The sequence below is a fragment of the Dipodomys spectabilis genome, unplaced genomic scaffold, assembly GCF_019054845.1.
Source record: "Dipodomys spectabilis isolate Male_0828 unplaced genomic scaffold, ASM1905484v1 ptg000140l, whole genome shotgun sequence".
Classification (NCBI taxonomy): domain Eukaryota; kingdom Metazoa; phylum Chordata; class Mammalia; order Rodentia; family Heteromyidae; genus Dipodomys; species Dipodomys spectabilis.
The window spans coordinates 39,587,438-39,602,906 of NW_024870817.1; the positions used below are offsets into that span (position 1 = coordinate 39,587,438).

The window sequence follows — 15,469 nt, forward strand, 5'->3', positions numbered from 1 at the left end:
CCGCCAGCGCCATCCTGTTCTTCCCCTTCCTGCGTCTGGCGGAGGCCAGGAGCTGGCGGCGCCAACGCTCCCCGAAAGGGCGCTCGCGGGCCGGGGCCGCGCGCTCGCAGCTCCCGGGGGAAGCCGGGTTGCCAGGTTGGGTTCACGCCTCCGCCCGCTCGCAGATTGCCCCGGGCTGAAGGCGCCACCTCTGGCGCCCGGGCGCGAGCCGCCCCTCCCGCGCGGCGGTCCTCCCTCTCTTCTCCGCCCTCTCCGTGCTCCTTCCCGGCCCCGCGCCTCCCTCCACCTCGGCCGACTCGCGAGCCGGCCGGCGCCGGGGGCGCACGGTGGTGGCGCGCGTGGCTCGCGGTCCCCGCACGGGCCAGCAGGGCCGAGCCGTGCGCGCTGGGAGGCGGGATGCAGGCGTGCGGGGACGGCGCGGTGGGACGCCGGGCGTTCGACAGCATCTGTCCCAACAGGATGCTGGAGCTGTCGGCTCGACCCCTGGGCAAGCCCGGGAAGCCGGAGAGAAAGGTGGGGGGGGGGGGGGATCGCGGGCCGGGGCCGCTCCAGGTTTGACGCGCCGTGCTCCTGACCCGCATTCACCATTGCTTCGCCCGCGCAGTTTGCCCCTCCGCGGAAGTTCTTTCCGGGATGCAGCGGTGACAGCCCGGTGTCCGTGTACGAGGACCCTGCGCACGCGGAGCCGGCGGCGCTGCCAGGTGAGCCCCGCGAGGCACCTGTGCGACCTCGCGGATTCCCCCGTGCCGGGTGGGTGCTGCGATCGCGGCTCGGAGCTTCTCTTCCCCGGGCTCCGACGTCCTGGCGAGCCTGGCAGAAAGGCTTAGGGACCACCTCTCCCTTCCCTCCCGGCGTGTGTCTCCTGGTCTCCCCGCACAGCCCTCACCACCATAGACCTGCAGGACCTCGCGGACTGCACTTCGCTCCTCGGGTCCGACGCGCCGCCTAGTGGTGACCCGGCTACATCGCAGGTACCTTTCCCTTTTCAAAGTAACCCCATCCCTACTGGAAAGTGAAGGGTTTATTAGTTTCTTTGGGTACCAATCCCGAGCCCAGGCACATTCAGCTGATGGAGGGAGGCGGAGTGCGAGGACCAGAGCCTCCCAGACCCAAATTTTCTCTCCCTCATCGAATGTGGTCAAGACCAGATTTCCAGAGCTGTTCTGACCGCGAATCCTCTCCCATCTAGGCACCGAGGAGATGACAGACACACTGATGCTGTCTTGTCTGTTCTCCGACCCTCACTCACTACATTCCGTGGATACTTAAGCAGAATAGAAGAGAGAAGTAAAGACTCTAGAAGAAAATCAAAGAAAAGCGTTGTCCTCTGTAGAGCAGGCACTTGTGCAGATGAGCGCTTTTTAAGTAAAGTCCTCTCCTCCGTTCCACAAGCTCTGGACACTTGCCATCCTGAGGCTGAGAGGCAGTCTTTTTTTCCCTCCCATCCTGACTTTTCCGCACTTGACGAGGCTGGCACTCCCCGGCAAACCATGGAAGATTAACTGACAGACTTACATTTTTTTCTTAAAAAAAGAATTTAAAAAAACCTTCAATGTCCAAAAGGGAAGGAAATAAGATTCCTAGGCTTCCACCCTTTTACCTCGCCCCACCCCCCTCTCCAGACACTCTGAGAGGAGCCCTTGTGCATCCAATGTACAGGAAAAGCCCTATTTTGGAGAGACTGAAAATGCAGGCATCACCTGACCGAATAGAGCATTTTCCTACTACACCTGGCTCTTTGGACACACCCCTCCCCTCCCCTCCTTTAAGGAGAGAGAGTGATGAGCTGTGAGGGAGCTTGCAGGAAGCATCACTTTCAATTTCCTCTTTGGAGGACTCTGTGTGCCAACAGGCCTTGGGAAGAAAGACTTGGTGTCTGTGCCAGGCTCTCTGTTCTTAGAGAGAGAGATAGCTCCTTCACTGGTATGGAAGGGGTGTACTTTGGAAATGAGGTCCACGGGCGCACACACACACACACACACACACACTCACTCACACACACACAAATCAGTGCATGGAGGCCACTGGTGGTGAGCCAATGAGCGGCACCCACTGCTGCCCAAAGCCTGGCGCTGGGTGTAGGACAGTCTTGCAGGCTGCAGGAAGACGGATGCGCATAGTGCTGCAGGCTGCAGCATCCGCTGGTTGCCGCCCAGTGGTCCAGCTGACACTGGTGCGCCAGGTTCAGTGCAAACCTGCTGTGTTCTGGGTTCCGAATGGGGCCTGCCATTTCCAGATAGGCAATTCTGCTGAACACACTTCCACAGCGGAACCTGGGAAGATGTCTGCCCGTGTAGGAATGGTTCTGGACGGGCTAGACTCGATGCAGACCAATTAACTTTCCTGGTTTGTTTTAGAACCATTCTTTGCAAACGGAAGCAGACTTCGATCTGCAGACTTTCAGGGACACAGTGGATGATCTCATTGCAGGCAAGTGCAGTTGAATAACAGCGCCCCTCCCCCCCATGCCCCAAATTCAGACTAGTCAGGCTGCGTGCTCCTGATGGTGGCAAACCTCCGCATCTGTCAAGGAGCCGCCAGCATCTCGCCTGAGGGTCAGACTTTTTCACGTTTAGGATACCTCCATCCTTCCAATGGAGACGTTGAATACCTGGATCTATAGCAAGTTTTGGGGTCTGTCACTGTGGATTTAGGGGGTAAAGATCCCTATGCTGAAAGGGTGGCAAAGTATGCAGAGGCCCAAAAGGTGACTGGTGACTTCCAGGCTCAAGCTGGTTCTCCTGATTCTGTTCAGGCGACCTCAGCGGGCACATTACGCAGCACCTTCTATGTGGGTAATGGAGGTTCAGGAAGGGCCTGGCAATCCTGGGCGGCCTTGAGGAGTTAGGGATGTTTTCCTTCATACAGGTAACATGCAAATGCGTGACATTTTGTCCCTGGAGCTGATTGGTCATGAGTCTGAGGGCAGCTTTCACTTTCTCCCCAGACTCATCTTCTTTGATGTCGCCTTCCCTGGCCGCGGATGACTTTCCATTTTCCCCTTGTGAAGTGTCGCCCTTCGGGCCCTGCCTCTCCCCGTCCTCCCTGGACCCGTCACCTCTGCAGGCACCGCCTCCAAGTGTTCCAGACGCGCCTGCCCCTCCGCCAGAGCAGTACTGGAAGGAGGTGGCCGACCAGAACCAGAGAGCATTGGGGGACGCTCTCGTTGAGAATAACCAAGTAGGGGCACTGGGCTGGCCGCCAGGACCCCTGGGGCAGGACAGGGTCTGGAGCAGGGCGGAAGTGGGTTTGTCAAGCGCCAGGATGTGACCATATGGATCAACATATGGTTCTCCTATTGTTCTCCAGGGCCTCCACCTTAGTTTCCAACTGCCATGATTAGAGGGATATAACCCCACCTCATCAGGCTTTATTTTTCCAGACAAGATCTCACTTTAGGGCCCAACCCTCCACTTTTGCTTTAGTCTGTGGTGGTGCACACCTGTAACCCCAGCAATTTGGGAGGCAGAGGTAGGAGAATCTGTGTCAGAGGCCTACCAAGGCAAAGGCAGGAGACCTATCTGAAGAATAAACTAAAGCCAAACGATAGGGGGAGGCCTGGGGAAGTGGTTTATGTAGTACAGCAATTTCGTACAAGTAGGAGACATTGAGTTCCAAATCCAGCATTGAAAACAAAAGACAAAGAAAACAAAGTGGAACTGACTGTCCTCCGGAGTAGCAAGGCCTTGGAGCCTCGGTTTCGCTGGTCCGGACTAGACCCAGCCCGGTGGCCTGTCTCCATCTTTGGGTCTCCTCCTGCAGCTGCACGTGACGCTGACCCAGAAGCAGGAGGAGATCGCCTCCCTCAAGGAGAGGAACGGACAGCTGAAGGAACTGGCCAGCCGCACCAAGCACCTGGCGTCGGTGCTGGATGTAAGTGGGGGGTAGGCAGACGTGTGGGACACACCGGGCTGTCGAAACCTCTCCAGAGTCCCTGCCACCCCGTTCCCAGTGTTGGGACCCCGCGGGGTCGGGGGCCATAGCGGGCCACCCGGCGCGCAGTGCGGGCTCAGACCTCGTTTTGCGCACGGCGCGCAGGGCGAGTTCGGCTGGCCCTAGGGCGGCGCCCTTCCCCCATCTCCCCTAGAAGCTGATGATCTCACAGTCCCGGGATGGCGGGGCAGAGGCCGAGCCCTTCCTCCTCAAGGCGTCAGCCAAAAGAAGCCTGGAGGAGCTGTTCTGCGCCGCCGGCCAGGAGGGCGCGGAAGTGGACGCCATCCTCAGGGAGATTTCCCAGCGCTGCGACGAAGCCCTGCAGCGCCGCGATCCCAAGCGGCCCCGGCTGCAGCCCGAGCCCGCGAGCGCCGACCACCGACCGGGCAACCTGCACGGCGCCTTCCGAGGGCTGCGCACCGACTGCAGCGCCTTGAACCTGCGTCGCAGCGAGCTGGAGGAGGACGGCTCCTTCAGCACCCCGATCCGCAGCCACAGCACCATCCGCACCCTCGCCTTCCCCCAGGGCAATGCCTTCACCATCCGGACAGCCAATGGGGGGTACAAATTCCGCTGGGTCCCCAGCTGATCTGGGGGTGCGGTGCCAGAAAACGCTGCCCCGTATACCCCAGCTGAGGCCGAGGGTCAGCAGCTGGCACTGTCCCAAATCTGGTTTTGCAGAACTCTGAGCAGGCGAGTGCCACTCGGTAACGTATTCTTTCAGGAACCAGAGACGGCTTGTGAGTAATGCACTGTAAAGTCCTGCTCCGAAACGTAGTGTAGTCCCTCCCCTCCACCGTGAATCCGTGCATGTACGCATACCCACGTCCAGTCACGTTTAAAACCGTTTACCTCTAATTTGGAAAATGAAGTAGCCATACATTGCCCTAGTTCTGTAAGAGGCTAAAAGAGGTGCTACAAAGCGAGGTCATGTTTCTCTACAGGAGGCATTGCTGAAACTGTGAGTCTAGGCCCACTAGTGTTGGGGGACTCTCAATGCATCGTTCAACTTTCTTCAATCCTGGAAGGAAATCTAATTATCAGGTATCAGTAGCCTGACCAGCTGCTTGAGCAGAACGGAGACTCCCAAATGCCAGAGTTGTCAGCAAAAAAATGCGAGGCATATTTATTTGTAGTAATTATTCATATCAATATTTGCAATATCTATGGAAAGTTTTATACTCACACTTTTATTTGGTCAAACAGAATAACCACCCCCCCCCCCAAGCCAAATTTTGCTAAGAAAGATTAAAAAAAAAAAAACTGGCATATTCTACCTGGAAAAAAAAAAAAGGGGTGGGGGATGACCATTGCTGGGCAGGTGCCAGTGGCTCACACTTGTAATCCTAGCCACTCAGGAGGCTGACATCTGAGGGTGGCAGTTCAAAGCCAGCTTGGGCAAGAAAGTTTATGAGACTTTTGTCTCTAACCACCAAAAAGCTGGAAGTGGAGCTGTGGCTCAAGTGGTAGAGTGCTATCCTTGAGCAAAATAAATAAAATAAAAAGCCCAAGGACAGCACATAGTCCCTGAATTTGAGCCCGAAGACACCCCCGCCCCCAGCCAAATCACATGTTCTTGCTGCAAACGGGGTGTGTGGAAATTTTGGTGAAAGTAAACCATTTACTTGAAGTCCACAGATAAAACGGGGATACACGGATTTTACATGGCTTGGCTTGAACTCTAAGAAAAGATGCTACATATAATGCCTTTGACTTTGCTTCTTTTCCCTTTGTTTGTGGTGGGGGGAGGGGGGAATCCCTTTGTCCGTGAGTACATATAGGTCACGGAATGTTTTGTCCCAACCTCCATAATTCTTAAAATGGGGCTACTTGTATTGAGGGGCTCAGCTTGGGCAAGTCTCCAAGTGTGTTACTCCACCCTGCATCGCTGGCTCTACCATTGGAGTGGACATATCAGGTAACAGGTGAGTTGGGTCCTGTGGCACAACCTGTTTCTTCAGCTTGGCTGGGTACTGTTATCTGTATTTAAATAGCCATTTAGAAGCAACAAAAAAAGCAGTGATAAAATTGACCACATTTCCTCATATTTTGTCTAACAGACTAAAAAGTGGGTGGTTATGGATCTTTTTTTTTTTATCAGCTCAACTATAATATTACCACAGTTCAGATGATTAAAAAAAAAAATTATGAAGCAAAGAAACGAAAGTCACTTAACCTGTCCTGGTAAACAACAGACTTGTCAAAAGTATTTCTGTATATCTTATGCCTAGATTAAGAAAATGTATACTTCATATTGCTCTTCATTTTACAGACCTATAACTGTCTTGTTAGCTAGTAGCAACTCTACCTAAGTAATTTCCATTTCTAGGGAGAGAAAATTCCCTTGTGACTAATGGCACAAAGGACTAACTTTCATCAAGTAGTGGTTGTAGAATTAAAACATTAGATTCATTCATTCATTCATTCATCCAACAGATACTTACTGAACGTTGCTGAGAATCTCAGTAATGTTGCCACTAAAAAAAGTAGTAAAAGAACAAAATATATACTTTCTTCTAGGAAGAGATAAATACCAAACAGGTAATAATAAAAGTGCTCTGAGGAAAACAAAAAGGATTAAGGACAGTTTCTTAGTCAGCATGGGCTGCTATAACAAAATAGACCTGCAGCTTAAACAATGGATGTTTCTCTGTTCTGGAGGCTGAAAGTTCAAGATCAAGATGATGGCTGAAGGCTGGAAGTGTGGCTAAAGTGGTAGAGTGCTTGCCTAGTAAGCATGAGGTTCAAACCCCAGTGTTCAAAAAACAAATTGGTTTGAAGACACTGGTTGATTGGGTTTCCTTTTCCCGGTCTGCAGATGGCCACTTTCTTATTGGATAATCATATGGGGCAAGGGCAAGGGCAAGGGGGGGGGGGGGGAGAGAGAGAGAGAGAGAGAGAGAGAGAGAGAGAGAGAGAGAGATCCACTCACTCAGAGGGGCACAAATCATATCAAGGTGTTCTACCCCTATGATTTCCTCTAACTACCTCTGAAAGGTCTCACTTCCTAACACCATCACACTGGGTTTCAGCACGTGCATATTTTTCAGGGCACACAGCTTTCCAATCCATAGCAGATAAAAAAGACAGTAGGGGAGTTGAGTTCTGGTGGCTCATGCCTGTAATCCTAGCTATTCAAGAGGCTGAGATCTGAGGATCTTAATTCAAAGTCATCCTGGGTAGATAGATCTGTGAGACTCTTTTTTCCAATTAACCAGGAAAAAGCCAGACAAGAAGGTGTGGTTAAAGTAATAAGGTGCCAGCCTTCAACAACAACAAAATGCCAAGCAAGAGTTTGAGTTCTGGTACAAAAACAAATCCCTGGAAGACAAGGCACATGCTAATCAGAGCAAGCAGATTTTTTTTAAGTTCTAGAAGACATCCACAGCAATCTCTTAGTACTTCTAGAGACAGCATCCAAGCCCTGAGTTCAAGCCTCATGACTGACAATAAATAAATATATATATAAATAAAAATCTTGCTTAATGATTTTTTCCCACCATACCTTAATTGTCCTTTTCATGTCCAACCTGAGGTACAATTTGCTTGGATTCACTCACTTATTGAGGTCCTTTTTACTGTCTTCATCTAGAGTTCACATTTTATTGCCATGCTTATCCAGGAAAATGTATATGAAACAGGACATTAAAGTTGAACACTATTAAGTGTAAGGAAATCAGCACAATTAAGACAGGGAAGTGATCTGCAAAGACTATACCCTTCCTTCAGGCAAACACCTGTTCAAACTCTCACAGCTAACAACTATTTCCAATATTTACTTTTAGCTGCTTAACAAAATACTAGGTAAAATCAGACATGACAATTACTTACATGTATTTATGTTGTACTAGGAAAAGAAACTCCACAGATTTACTCAGGATTTAAATGAGCAGCCAAGTGATAATTAGAAATTGCACTTGGTTATAGGGTGTGGAAATTTCAGTTAGTTCTAAGCCAGGCCACTATTGAAAGTAAATATGTCTGAATGCCATTTTCGGTGAGTGACAATAAGAGCTTTGAGCACTTGCATAAGACTGGGCCTTACTCTCAAGGTTTCAGGATTTTTTCTTTCCCTTTCTCCCTCCTTTCCTCCTTCCTCCTTTCCTCCCTCCTTCCCTCCCTCCTTCTCTTCCTTCCTTCTTCCTTCCTTCCTTGCATCTCCCTCTCTTTCTTCCTTCCTTCCTCTCCCTCTTTTCTTTTCCTTCCTTCTTTCTTTCTTCCCTCCCTTCCTCCCTCCCTCCCTCCCTCCCTCCCTCCCTTCCTTCCTTCCTTCCTTCCTCCCTCCCTTCCTTCCTTCCTTCCTTTCTTATTTCTTTTTTATTTCATTGGTGGTGAGGCTTGAACTCAAAGCCTGGGCACTGTCTCTGAGTGTTTTTGCTTAAGGTTAGCACTCTACCACTTTCAGCCATAGCTCCACTTCTGGTTTGGGGGTGGTAATTGGAGATGAATCTCACTGACTTTCCTGCCTAGGCTGGTTTTGAATTGTAACCCTCAGATCTTAGCAGCCTGAATAGCTAGGATTATAGGCATGAGCCACTGGACACTTCTATTTCTTTAATATAGAAATACCAAATGTACAAGATACCTCTTGATGTGCTTAGACATTTGTGCTAATCCTTTTTTTTCTTCTGGGGATAGCTCTGAGTACACAAGTCTGGGTCTGTTTGATTTGGTCTCCTCTCTACCCTTCCTGTAATGGCAACCTCCACTCCCAATCATCTCATCATCACTGATTGCTTACTGAACTAAGAGTTGTTTTTTTTTTTTTTTAAGTAAAATTTCTGGAGCTGGGAATGATAGTGAACACCTGTAATCCCCAGTGACTCAGAAGGCAGATATTGGGAAGATCATAGATTGAGGTCAACCCTGGGCAAAAAGTTAGCAAGATGGGCTGGGAAGGTGGCTCAGAGGTAGAGCGCTTGCCTTGCATGCCTGAGGCCCTGAGTTCGATTCCTCAGCACCACATAAGCAAAAAGAAAAAAGCCGGAAATGGTGCTGTGGCTCAAGTGGTAGAGCGCTAGCCTTGAGCAGAAGAGCTGAGGGACAGCGCCCAGGCCCAGAGTTCAGGCCCCATGACCGGACCCCCCCCCCAAAAAAAAAAAAAACGTTAGCAAGATCTTACCTTACTAAATAAGCTGGTCCTGGTAGCACTTACCTGTAATCTCAGCTATGTGGGAAGCCCCGATAAGGAGGGTCATGGTCCAAGGTTGATCTGGGCAAAAACGGTGAGAACCATCCCAAAAATAAAGTAAAAGCTGAGCACCAGTGGCTCATGCCTGTAATCCTAGCTACTCAAGAGGCTGAAATCTGAGGAATGTGGTTCAAAGCCAGCCAGGGCAGAAAAGTCCATTAGAGGAGCTGGGAAGGTGGCTCAGTGGTAGAGCGCTTGCCTTGCATGCCAGAGGCCCTGGGTTCGATTCCTCAGCACCACATAAGCAAAAAGAAAAAAGCTGGGGCTGGGAAGGTGGCTCAGTGGTAGAGTGCTTGCCTTGCATGCATGAGGCCCTGGGTTCGATTCCTCAGCACCACATAAGCAGAAAAAGCCAGAAGTGGAGCTGTGGCTCAAGTGGTAGAGGCTAGCCTTGAGCTGAAGAGCTGAAGGACAGCACCCAGGCCCAGAGTTCAGGCCCCACAACTGACCCCCCCAAAAAAAAAGAAAGAAAGAAAAAAGCTGGAAGTGGTGCTGTGGCTCAAGTAGTAGAGCACTAGCCTTGAGCTGAAGAGCTGAGGGACAGCGCCCAGGCCCAGAGTTCAGGCCCCATGACCGGACCCCCCCCCCAAAAAAAAAAAACACGTTAGCAAGATCTTACCTTACTAAATAAGCTGGTCCTGGTAGCACTTACCTGTAATCTCAGCTATGTGGGAAGCCCCGATAAGGAGGGTCATGGTCCAAGGTTGATCTGGGCAAAAACGGTGAGAACCATCCCAAAAATAAAGTAAAAGCTGAGCACCAGTGGCTCATGCCTGTAATCCTAGCTACTCAAGAGGCTGAAATCTGAGGAATGTGGTTCAAAGCCAGCCAGGGCAGAAAAGTCCATTAGAGGAGCTGGGAAGGTGGCTCAGTGGTAGAGCGCTTGCCTTGCATGCCAGAGGCCCTGGGTTCGATTCCTCAGCACCACATAAGCAAAAAGAAAAAAGCTGGGGCTGGGAAGGTGGCTCAGTGGTAGAGTGCTTGCCTTGCATGCATGAGGCCCTGGGTTCGATTCCTCAGTACCACATAAGCAGAAAAAGCCAGAAGTGGAGCTGTGGCTCAAGTGGTAGAGGCTAGCCTTGAGCTGAAGAGCTGAAGGACAGCACCCAGGCCCAGAGTTCAGGCCCCACAACTGACCCCCCCCCAAAAAAAAGAAAGAAAGAAAAAAGCTGGAAGTGGTGCTGTGGCTCAAGTAGTAGAGCACTAGCCTTGAGCTGAAGAGTTGAGGGACAGTGCCCAGACCCAGAGTTTAGAGCCCAAAACCAGACCCCCCCCAAAAAAACAAAAAAAACCCCAAAGTCCATTAGACTTTTATCTCTAACTAGCCACACTTCCAGAAAACTGGAAGTGGTGCTGTAGCTTAAGTGGTAGAGCACTTGCCTTGAGCTGAAGAGCTGAGGGACAGCACCCAGACTCAGAGTTCAAGCCACACGACAAAAAAAAAGAAAGAAAGAAAGAAAAAAAAAAGAAAAAAGATGGACTATGGATCAAGCAGTAGCAAAGTGTTTTAAAATATGCAAGTCCCTGAGTTCAAACTCTAATATCATCAAAATAAGATTGAGACTTAATTCACATACTATACAATTCATCCATTTAAAATGTATAATTTTCTATTTTTAGTATATCCATAATGTGTTATAACCACCCCTGCATTTAATTTTAAAATATTGCTGTCCTCCCTAAGAAATCCTGCTAGCAATCACTTCTATTTTTTATCCCCAGTATAAGCAACCACTAATTTATTTTCTGTCTCTATAAAATGGTCTATTCTAGGTATAGATATAGTCAGATTATATGTGTGTTTTGTGACTGTTTTAACTTTTAACTGTTTCAGGGTTCATTATGTTGTAGCACACATCAGTAGTACTACATTCCTTCTTCTTATCAAATAGTATTTCTTTGTATGCAGATTTTTTTTTTTTTTTAGGTCTCGGGCTTGAACTCTGGGCCTGGGTGCTGTTCCTGAGCTTCTTTTGCTCAAGGCTAGCACTCTACCACTTGAGCTACAGTGCCACTTCCAGTTTTCTGTTAATTGGAAATAAGAGTCTCACAGTTTCCTAACTACACTGATTTTAAACTGTGATCCTCAGATCTCAGCCTCCTGAGTAGCTGAGTAGGATTACAGGCAAGAGCCCATGGTATCTGTTTTTAGTCATTTATTCACTCACTCATCAGTTGATGAATACCTGAGTGTCTCCATTTTTTGGCAATGTTGGCACTGGTGACTTATTATGCCTATAATCCTAGCTACACAGGAGGTTGAAATCTGAGGATCATAATTTGAAGCCAGCCTGGTCAGGAAAGTCTGTGAGACTCTTATTTCCAGTTAGGCACCAGGGCTGGGAAGGTGGCTCAGTGGTAGAGCACTTGCCTTGCATGCTCGAGGCCCTGGGTTCGATTCCTCAGCACCACATAAGAAAAAAGCTGGAAGTGGCACTCAAGTGGTAGAGTGCTAGCCTTGAGCTGAAGAGCTGAGGGACAGCGCCCAGGCCCAGAGTTCAGGCCCCACGACCGGACCCAAAAAGAAAAAAAAAAAAAAAAACCAATTAGGCACCAAAAAGCCACAAGGGGAGCTGTGGCTTAAGTAGTAGAGTACTAGCCTTGGGGACAAAAAAGCTCGAGGACAATGCCTAGGCCTGGAGTTCAAGCCTCAGGACTAGCACCAAAACAGGAGAATGAGCAGCTGGAGAAGAAGAAAAAGGAGGCGGCGGCTACCATGAAAATTCTGCACAAGTGTTTGTGTAGAAGTATTTTTGCTTTTCTTGGATGTACCTACAAGTGGAGTTGCTGGGTAGAATGATAACTCTAGGTTTAACATTTAGACAAACTGCAAATGTTTTCATGGTAGCTGTACTATGTACAGCCCCACCAGCAAATGAAGTTACATTGACTGAACTAACTGAAGCTACAATGACTACAAATGTCCAGCTTCTCTGGCATTAGGACTGTCAGTGTTCTGGAATCTGGCCATTCTAAGAGGTGTGTAGTGGTCTCACTTTGCATTTTCCTGAAAACAAATGATCTAGAGCAGCGTTTCACATGTATGTATCTGCTGGCTGTCTGAGCATCTTGTTTGGGAAACTGTCCTTTAAACTCTTCAGGTCATTTTGGAATTGGGTTCATTTTGTTTTTGCAGTGGGTTTTGCTGTTCTGTTCAAGTGATGATAGATACACCCATTTTGTCCTCCAGTTTCATTAATGTTTGCCTTCTATATTGGTGATCTGTTGTGAGGCTCCTGCAGGCTAAGTTCTGTTCTGCCTTCTTGGTGAATCAACACCCTTTATCATTATAAGGATCCCTTTATCATTGCTACTTGCTCTGAAAACTGTTCTGTCTGATATGTGGTCACCCTTGTTTAAAATGTTTTAAATTTAAAAATATTCAACTGACAAATATTGTATGTAATCAAAGTATACAGTGTGATATTTATGTATCTCTCTCTCTCTCTCTCTATATATATATCATCTCAATCAAGTTAATGTACCCATACCCACCCTCAGAACTTGTGGATCCATGGAAAGCTTGCATATTTTGAGCAACATGCCCCATTCTGCTCCTTCCTAACATCAGCCCTTCCTTCCCATCTAAATAGTTGTAGATCAAACAAGGGAAAACAGCTTTAAAAATCTTCTCCTCTTCCTCCTCCTCCTCTTCCTCCTTTTCTCCTTGTTTCTCTTCTTTGCTGACAGCAGGACTTGAACTCAGGCCCTTGAACTCTCACTTGGGTTTCATGAAATTTGGATTTCACGTAGCATGAAAGATACCATTTAAGGTACAACTCCAGTCTGTCATTTTGCTGGTTAATTGGAGATGGAAACCTATAGGCTGAGTAGCTAGAATTACAGGTTTGAGGTACCAGTGCCCACCTCTAATATTTGACTTTTACCTAAAAATATGAAAAATACCTTTTTAAAAAAATTTCTTCAACAGTTTAGCCTACAGGTTAGAGCTTAAGTAACTCCATTTCTCACATGAAGAAATGAAGTGGTTCTGGGTGATATTACTAAATTTACCACCAAATCTATGCCTGGGCCACTTCTATCATTGATTCCTAGCTTTCCCATCACTGTACTGAGCCTTACTATCTATTGATGAGTTTATAAATAGTAAGACTTAAAACATGCTTCCTATTTATTGTTTTTGGCATCAAACTTTCCTATTGTTAAATAAATGAACTTTACACATATGTTAGATTGGAGAGGATATATTACAGCAGGGTTTTCATAGTGCTTAGAAAATCATCAATAAGCAGAAACAAAAATACCAAATGAGGATGTTGCTTGGAAAGCAAGTTGAACACAGGTGTTGCACCACGCAAATACAAGCTACAGATCCAATCTCAGGCACAGAACTTACAGGTGTTACTACTTAGAGAAACTTTAGATTTAGGTTCTTTTGCTTCTAGACTGAAAGCAAGACATGTTTACATTTATATTTGGAAAGTTTTGCTGAAAGCTTATTTTTTTTCAACAAGTAAACACTTCATAGCAAGTGGCCTTACCATAACCAGTGTGTACCAGGAGCGAAGAGTTCTGCTAGGTGGAGGAAGTAGAGAGAAGGGTAGTGAAGGGAATTTGAAGGCAGAGGTGGGCTGTCATTTCCCACTGGAGTACTATCAAAGCTCGGGACAGAGCCGTTCAACAAAACTTACGCTCTGTCCTCTTCTTTGAAAAAACATTTCCCCTTTCTTTTTTTGAATCAGTCCTTTGCCCATTTCTATATTTGCTGATAGTCTACACTTGAAATTGACTTAGTCCTGTTTCGTGTGTGTGCCAGCACAGGGCTCGGTCTCAGGGTTTGGGTGCTGTCTTTTAGCGTTTTTGCTAAGGCTGGTGTTTTACCACTTGTCACATCTCTCCTTCTGGCTTTTTTTTTTTTTTTTTGCTGGTTAATTGGAGGTAAGAGTCTTAGGGACTTTTCAGTCTAGACTGGGTTTGAACTTGCTCCTCAGATCTCAACCTCCTGACTAGCTAGGGTTACAGGTGTGAGCCACCATGCCTAGCTAGTTTAAAAAATATATCCATAATCTGATCTTATCTTTGTTGGGACAGGCATTCTGATTTGTTAATAAAATTGTATTGGATAATATCTTGCTACCTAGAGAAGGCAACTTGGCAACTATGTTGCAAATTGAACTAGTGTGTGTGTGTGTGTGTGGGGGGGGGGGGGGGGGGGAGGTGAACAGTTTCACATGGGTGAGTTTCATTAAGATAGTTCCACATGTATATACAATGTATCCTGATTGGGGGGCCTTAATCCACTCCTCTTTAAACAATTTCAACAAGTTTGGTTGTATTTTCATACATGAAATTAAACTACTTCTAGGATATTCGACCTCATTCATCCTTTTTGGTAGTCCCTCCTCCTGCTGATAATCCCCTACCATTAGAGCCTGTTTTACTTTCCTGAAAGTGACTGATCCTTTGTCTATGCCCACAGCTGCTTTAAACTTCAGTCTTTCAAACACAAACTTGCAGGCTAAACAGCTGAAATCGGTTAATTGTACTCTGTAGGGCAGGCTGTTTCTCAGCTCATTTCCTACTCAGCAAATTGATAAATTTTATTTATTTATTTATTTTTTTATTTCCAGTCGTGGGGCCTGAACTCTGGGCGCTGTCCCTCAGCTCTTCAGCTCAAGGCTAGCGCTCTACCTCTTGAGCCACAGCGCCACTTCCGGCTTTTTTCTTTTTGCTTATGTGGTGCTGAGGAATCGAACCCAGGGCCTCAGGCATGCAAGACAAGCGCTCCACCACTGAGCCACCTTCCCAGCCCGATACTCCTTTATTTATATTCTATCTGTTCATGGTTGTTAATGCTTTTGCATTCTGCCCATAACAGGATCTCTATAGTATTACCACTTGTGGCATGAGAAGCAGGTTCTATAAATTGTCTTGGCTTTAGTTGGAAAAAAATAATACTTTTCATGCACAGTTACCTGAACAAGCTTTTCTCTTAGTTCTGTTATGGAGGGAAGCTAGATCTGGTATCATCCCAGCAATGCCTAGACATCTAAGACAAAAAGATTGCAGTCCAGGGGCCCATGATGCAGGAAATGAAATGCCATCTTAAAAATGACCAGCTACACCAGGCCCAGGTGGCTCATGTCTGTAATCCTAGCTACTTAGGAAGCTGAGATCTGAGTATCTGTTCAAAGCCAGCCAGGGCAAGAAAGTCCGCGAGAATCTTATCTCCAATAAAACTACCAGAAAACCAGAAGTGGCACTGTGGCTCAACAGGTAGATTGCTCACCTTGAGCTGAAAAGCTCAGGGACAGCGCCCAGGCCCAGAGTTCATGCCCCACAACTGACAAAAAAAACAAAAAAACCCCCAGCCACACTGGGTGC

At 47.7% G+C, this 15,469-nt stretch overlaps 1 protein-coding gene across 1 annotated transcript; it reads left to right on the plus strand.

Annotated features, from left to right (window-relative positions):
- Positions 1-396: 396 nt before the first annotated feature.
- On the plus strand, positions 397-4,522 carry Mcidas (multiciliate differentiation and DNA synthesis associated cell cycle protein). The gene is made up of 7 exons (XM_042690665.1): positions 397-513; positions 605-701; positions 880-971; positions 2,358-2,430; positions 2,948-3,180; positions 3,763-3,873; positions 4,088-4,522. Exons 1-7 carry the CDS (start codon positions 397-399, stop codon positions 4,520-4,522), a joined length of 1,158 nt encoding a protein of 385 aa, XP_042546599.1.
- Positions 4,523-15,469: the final 10,947 nt, after the last annotated feature.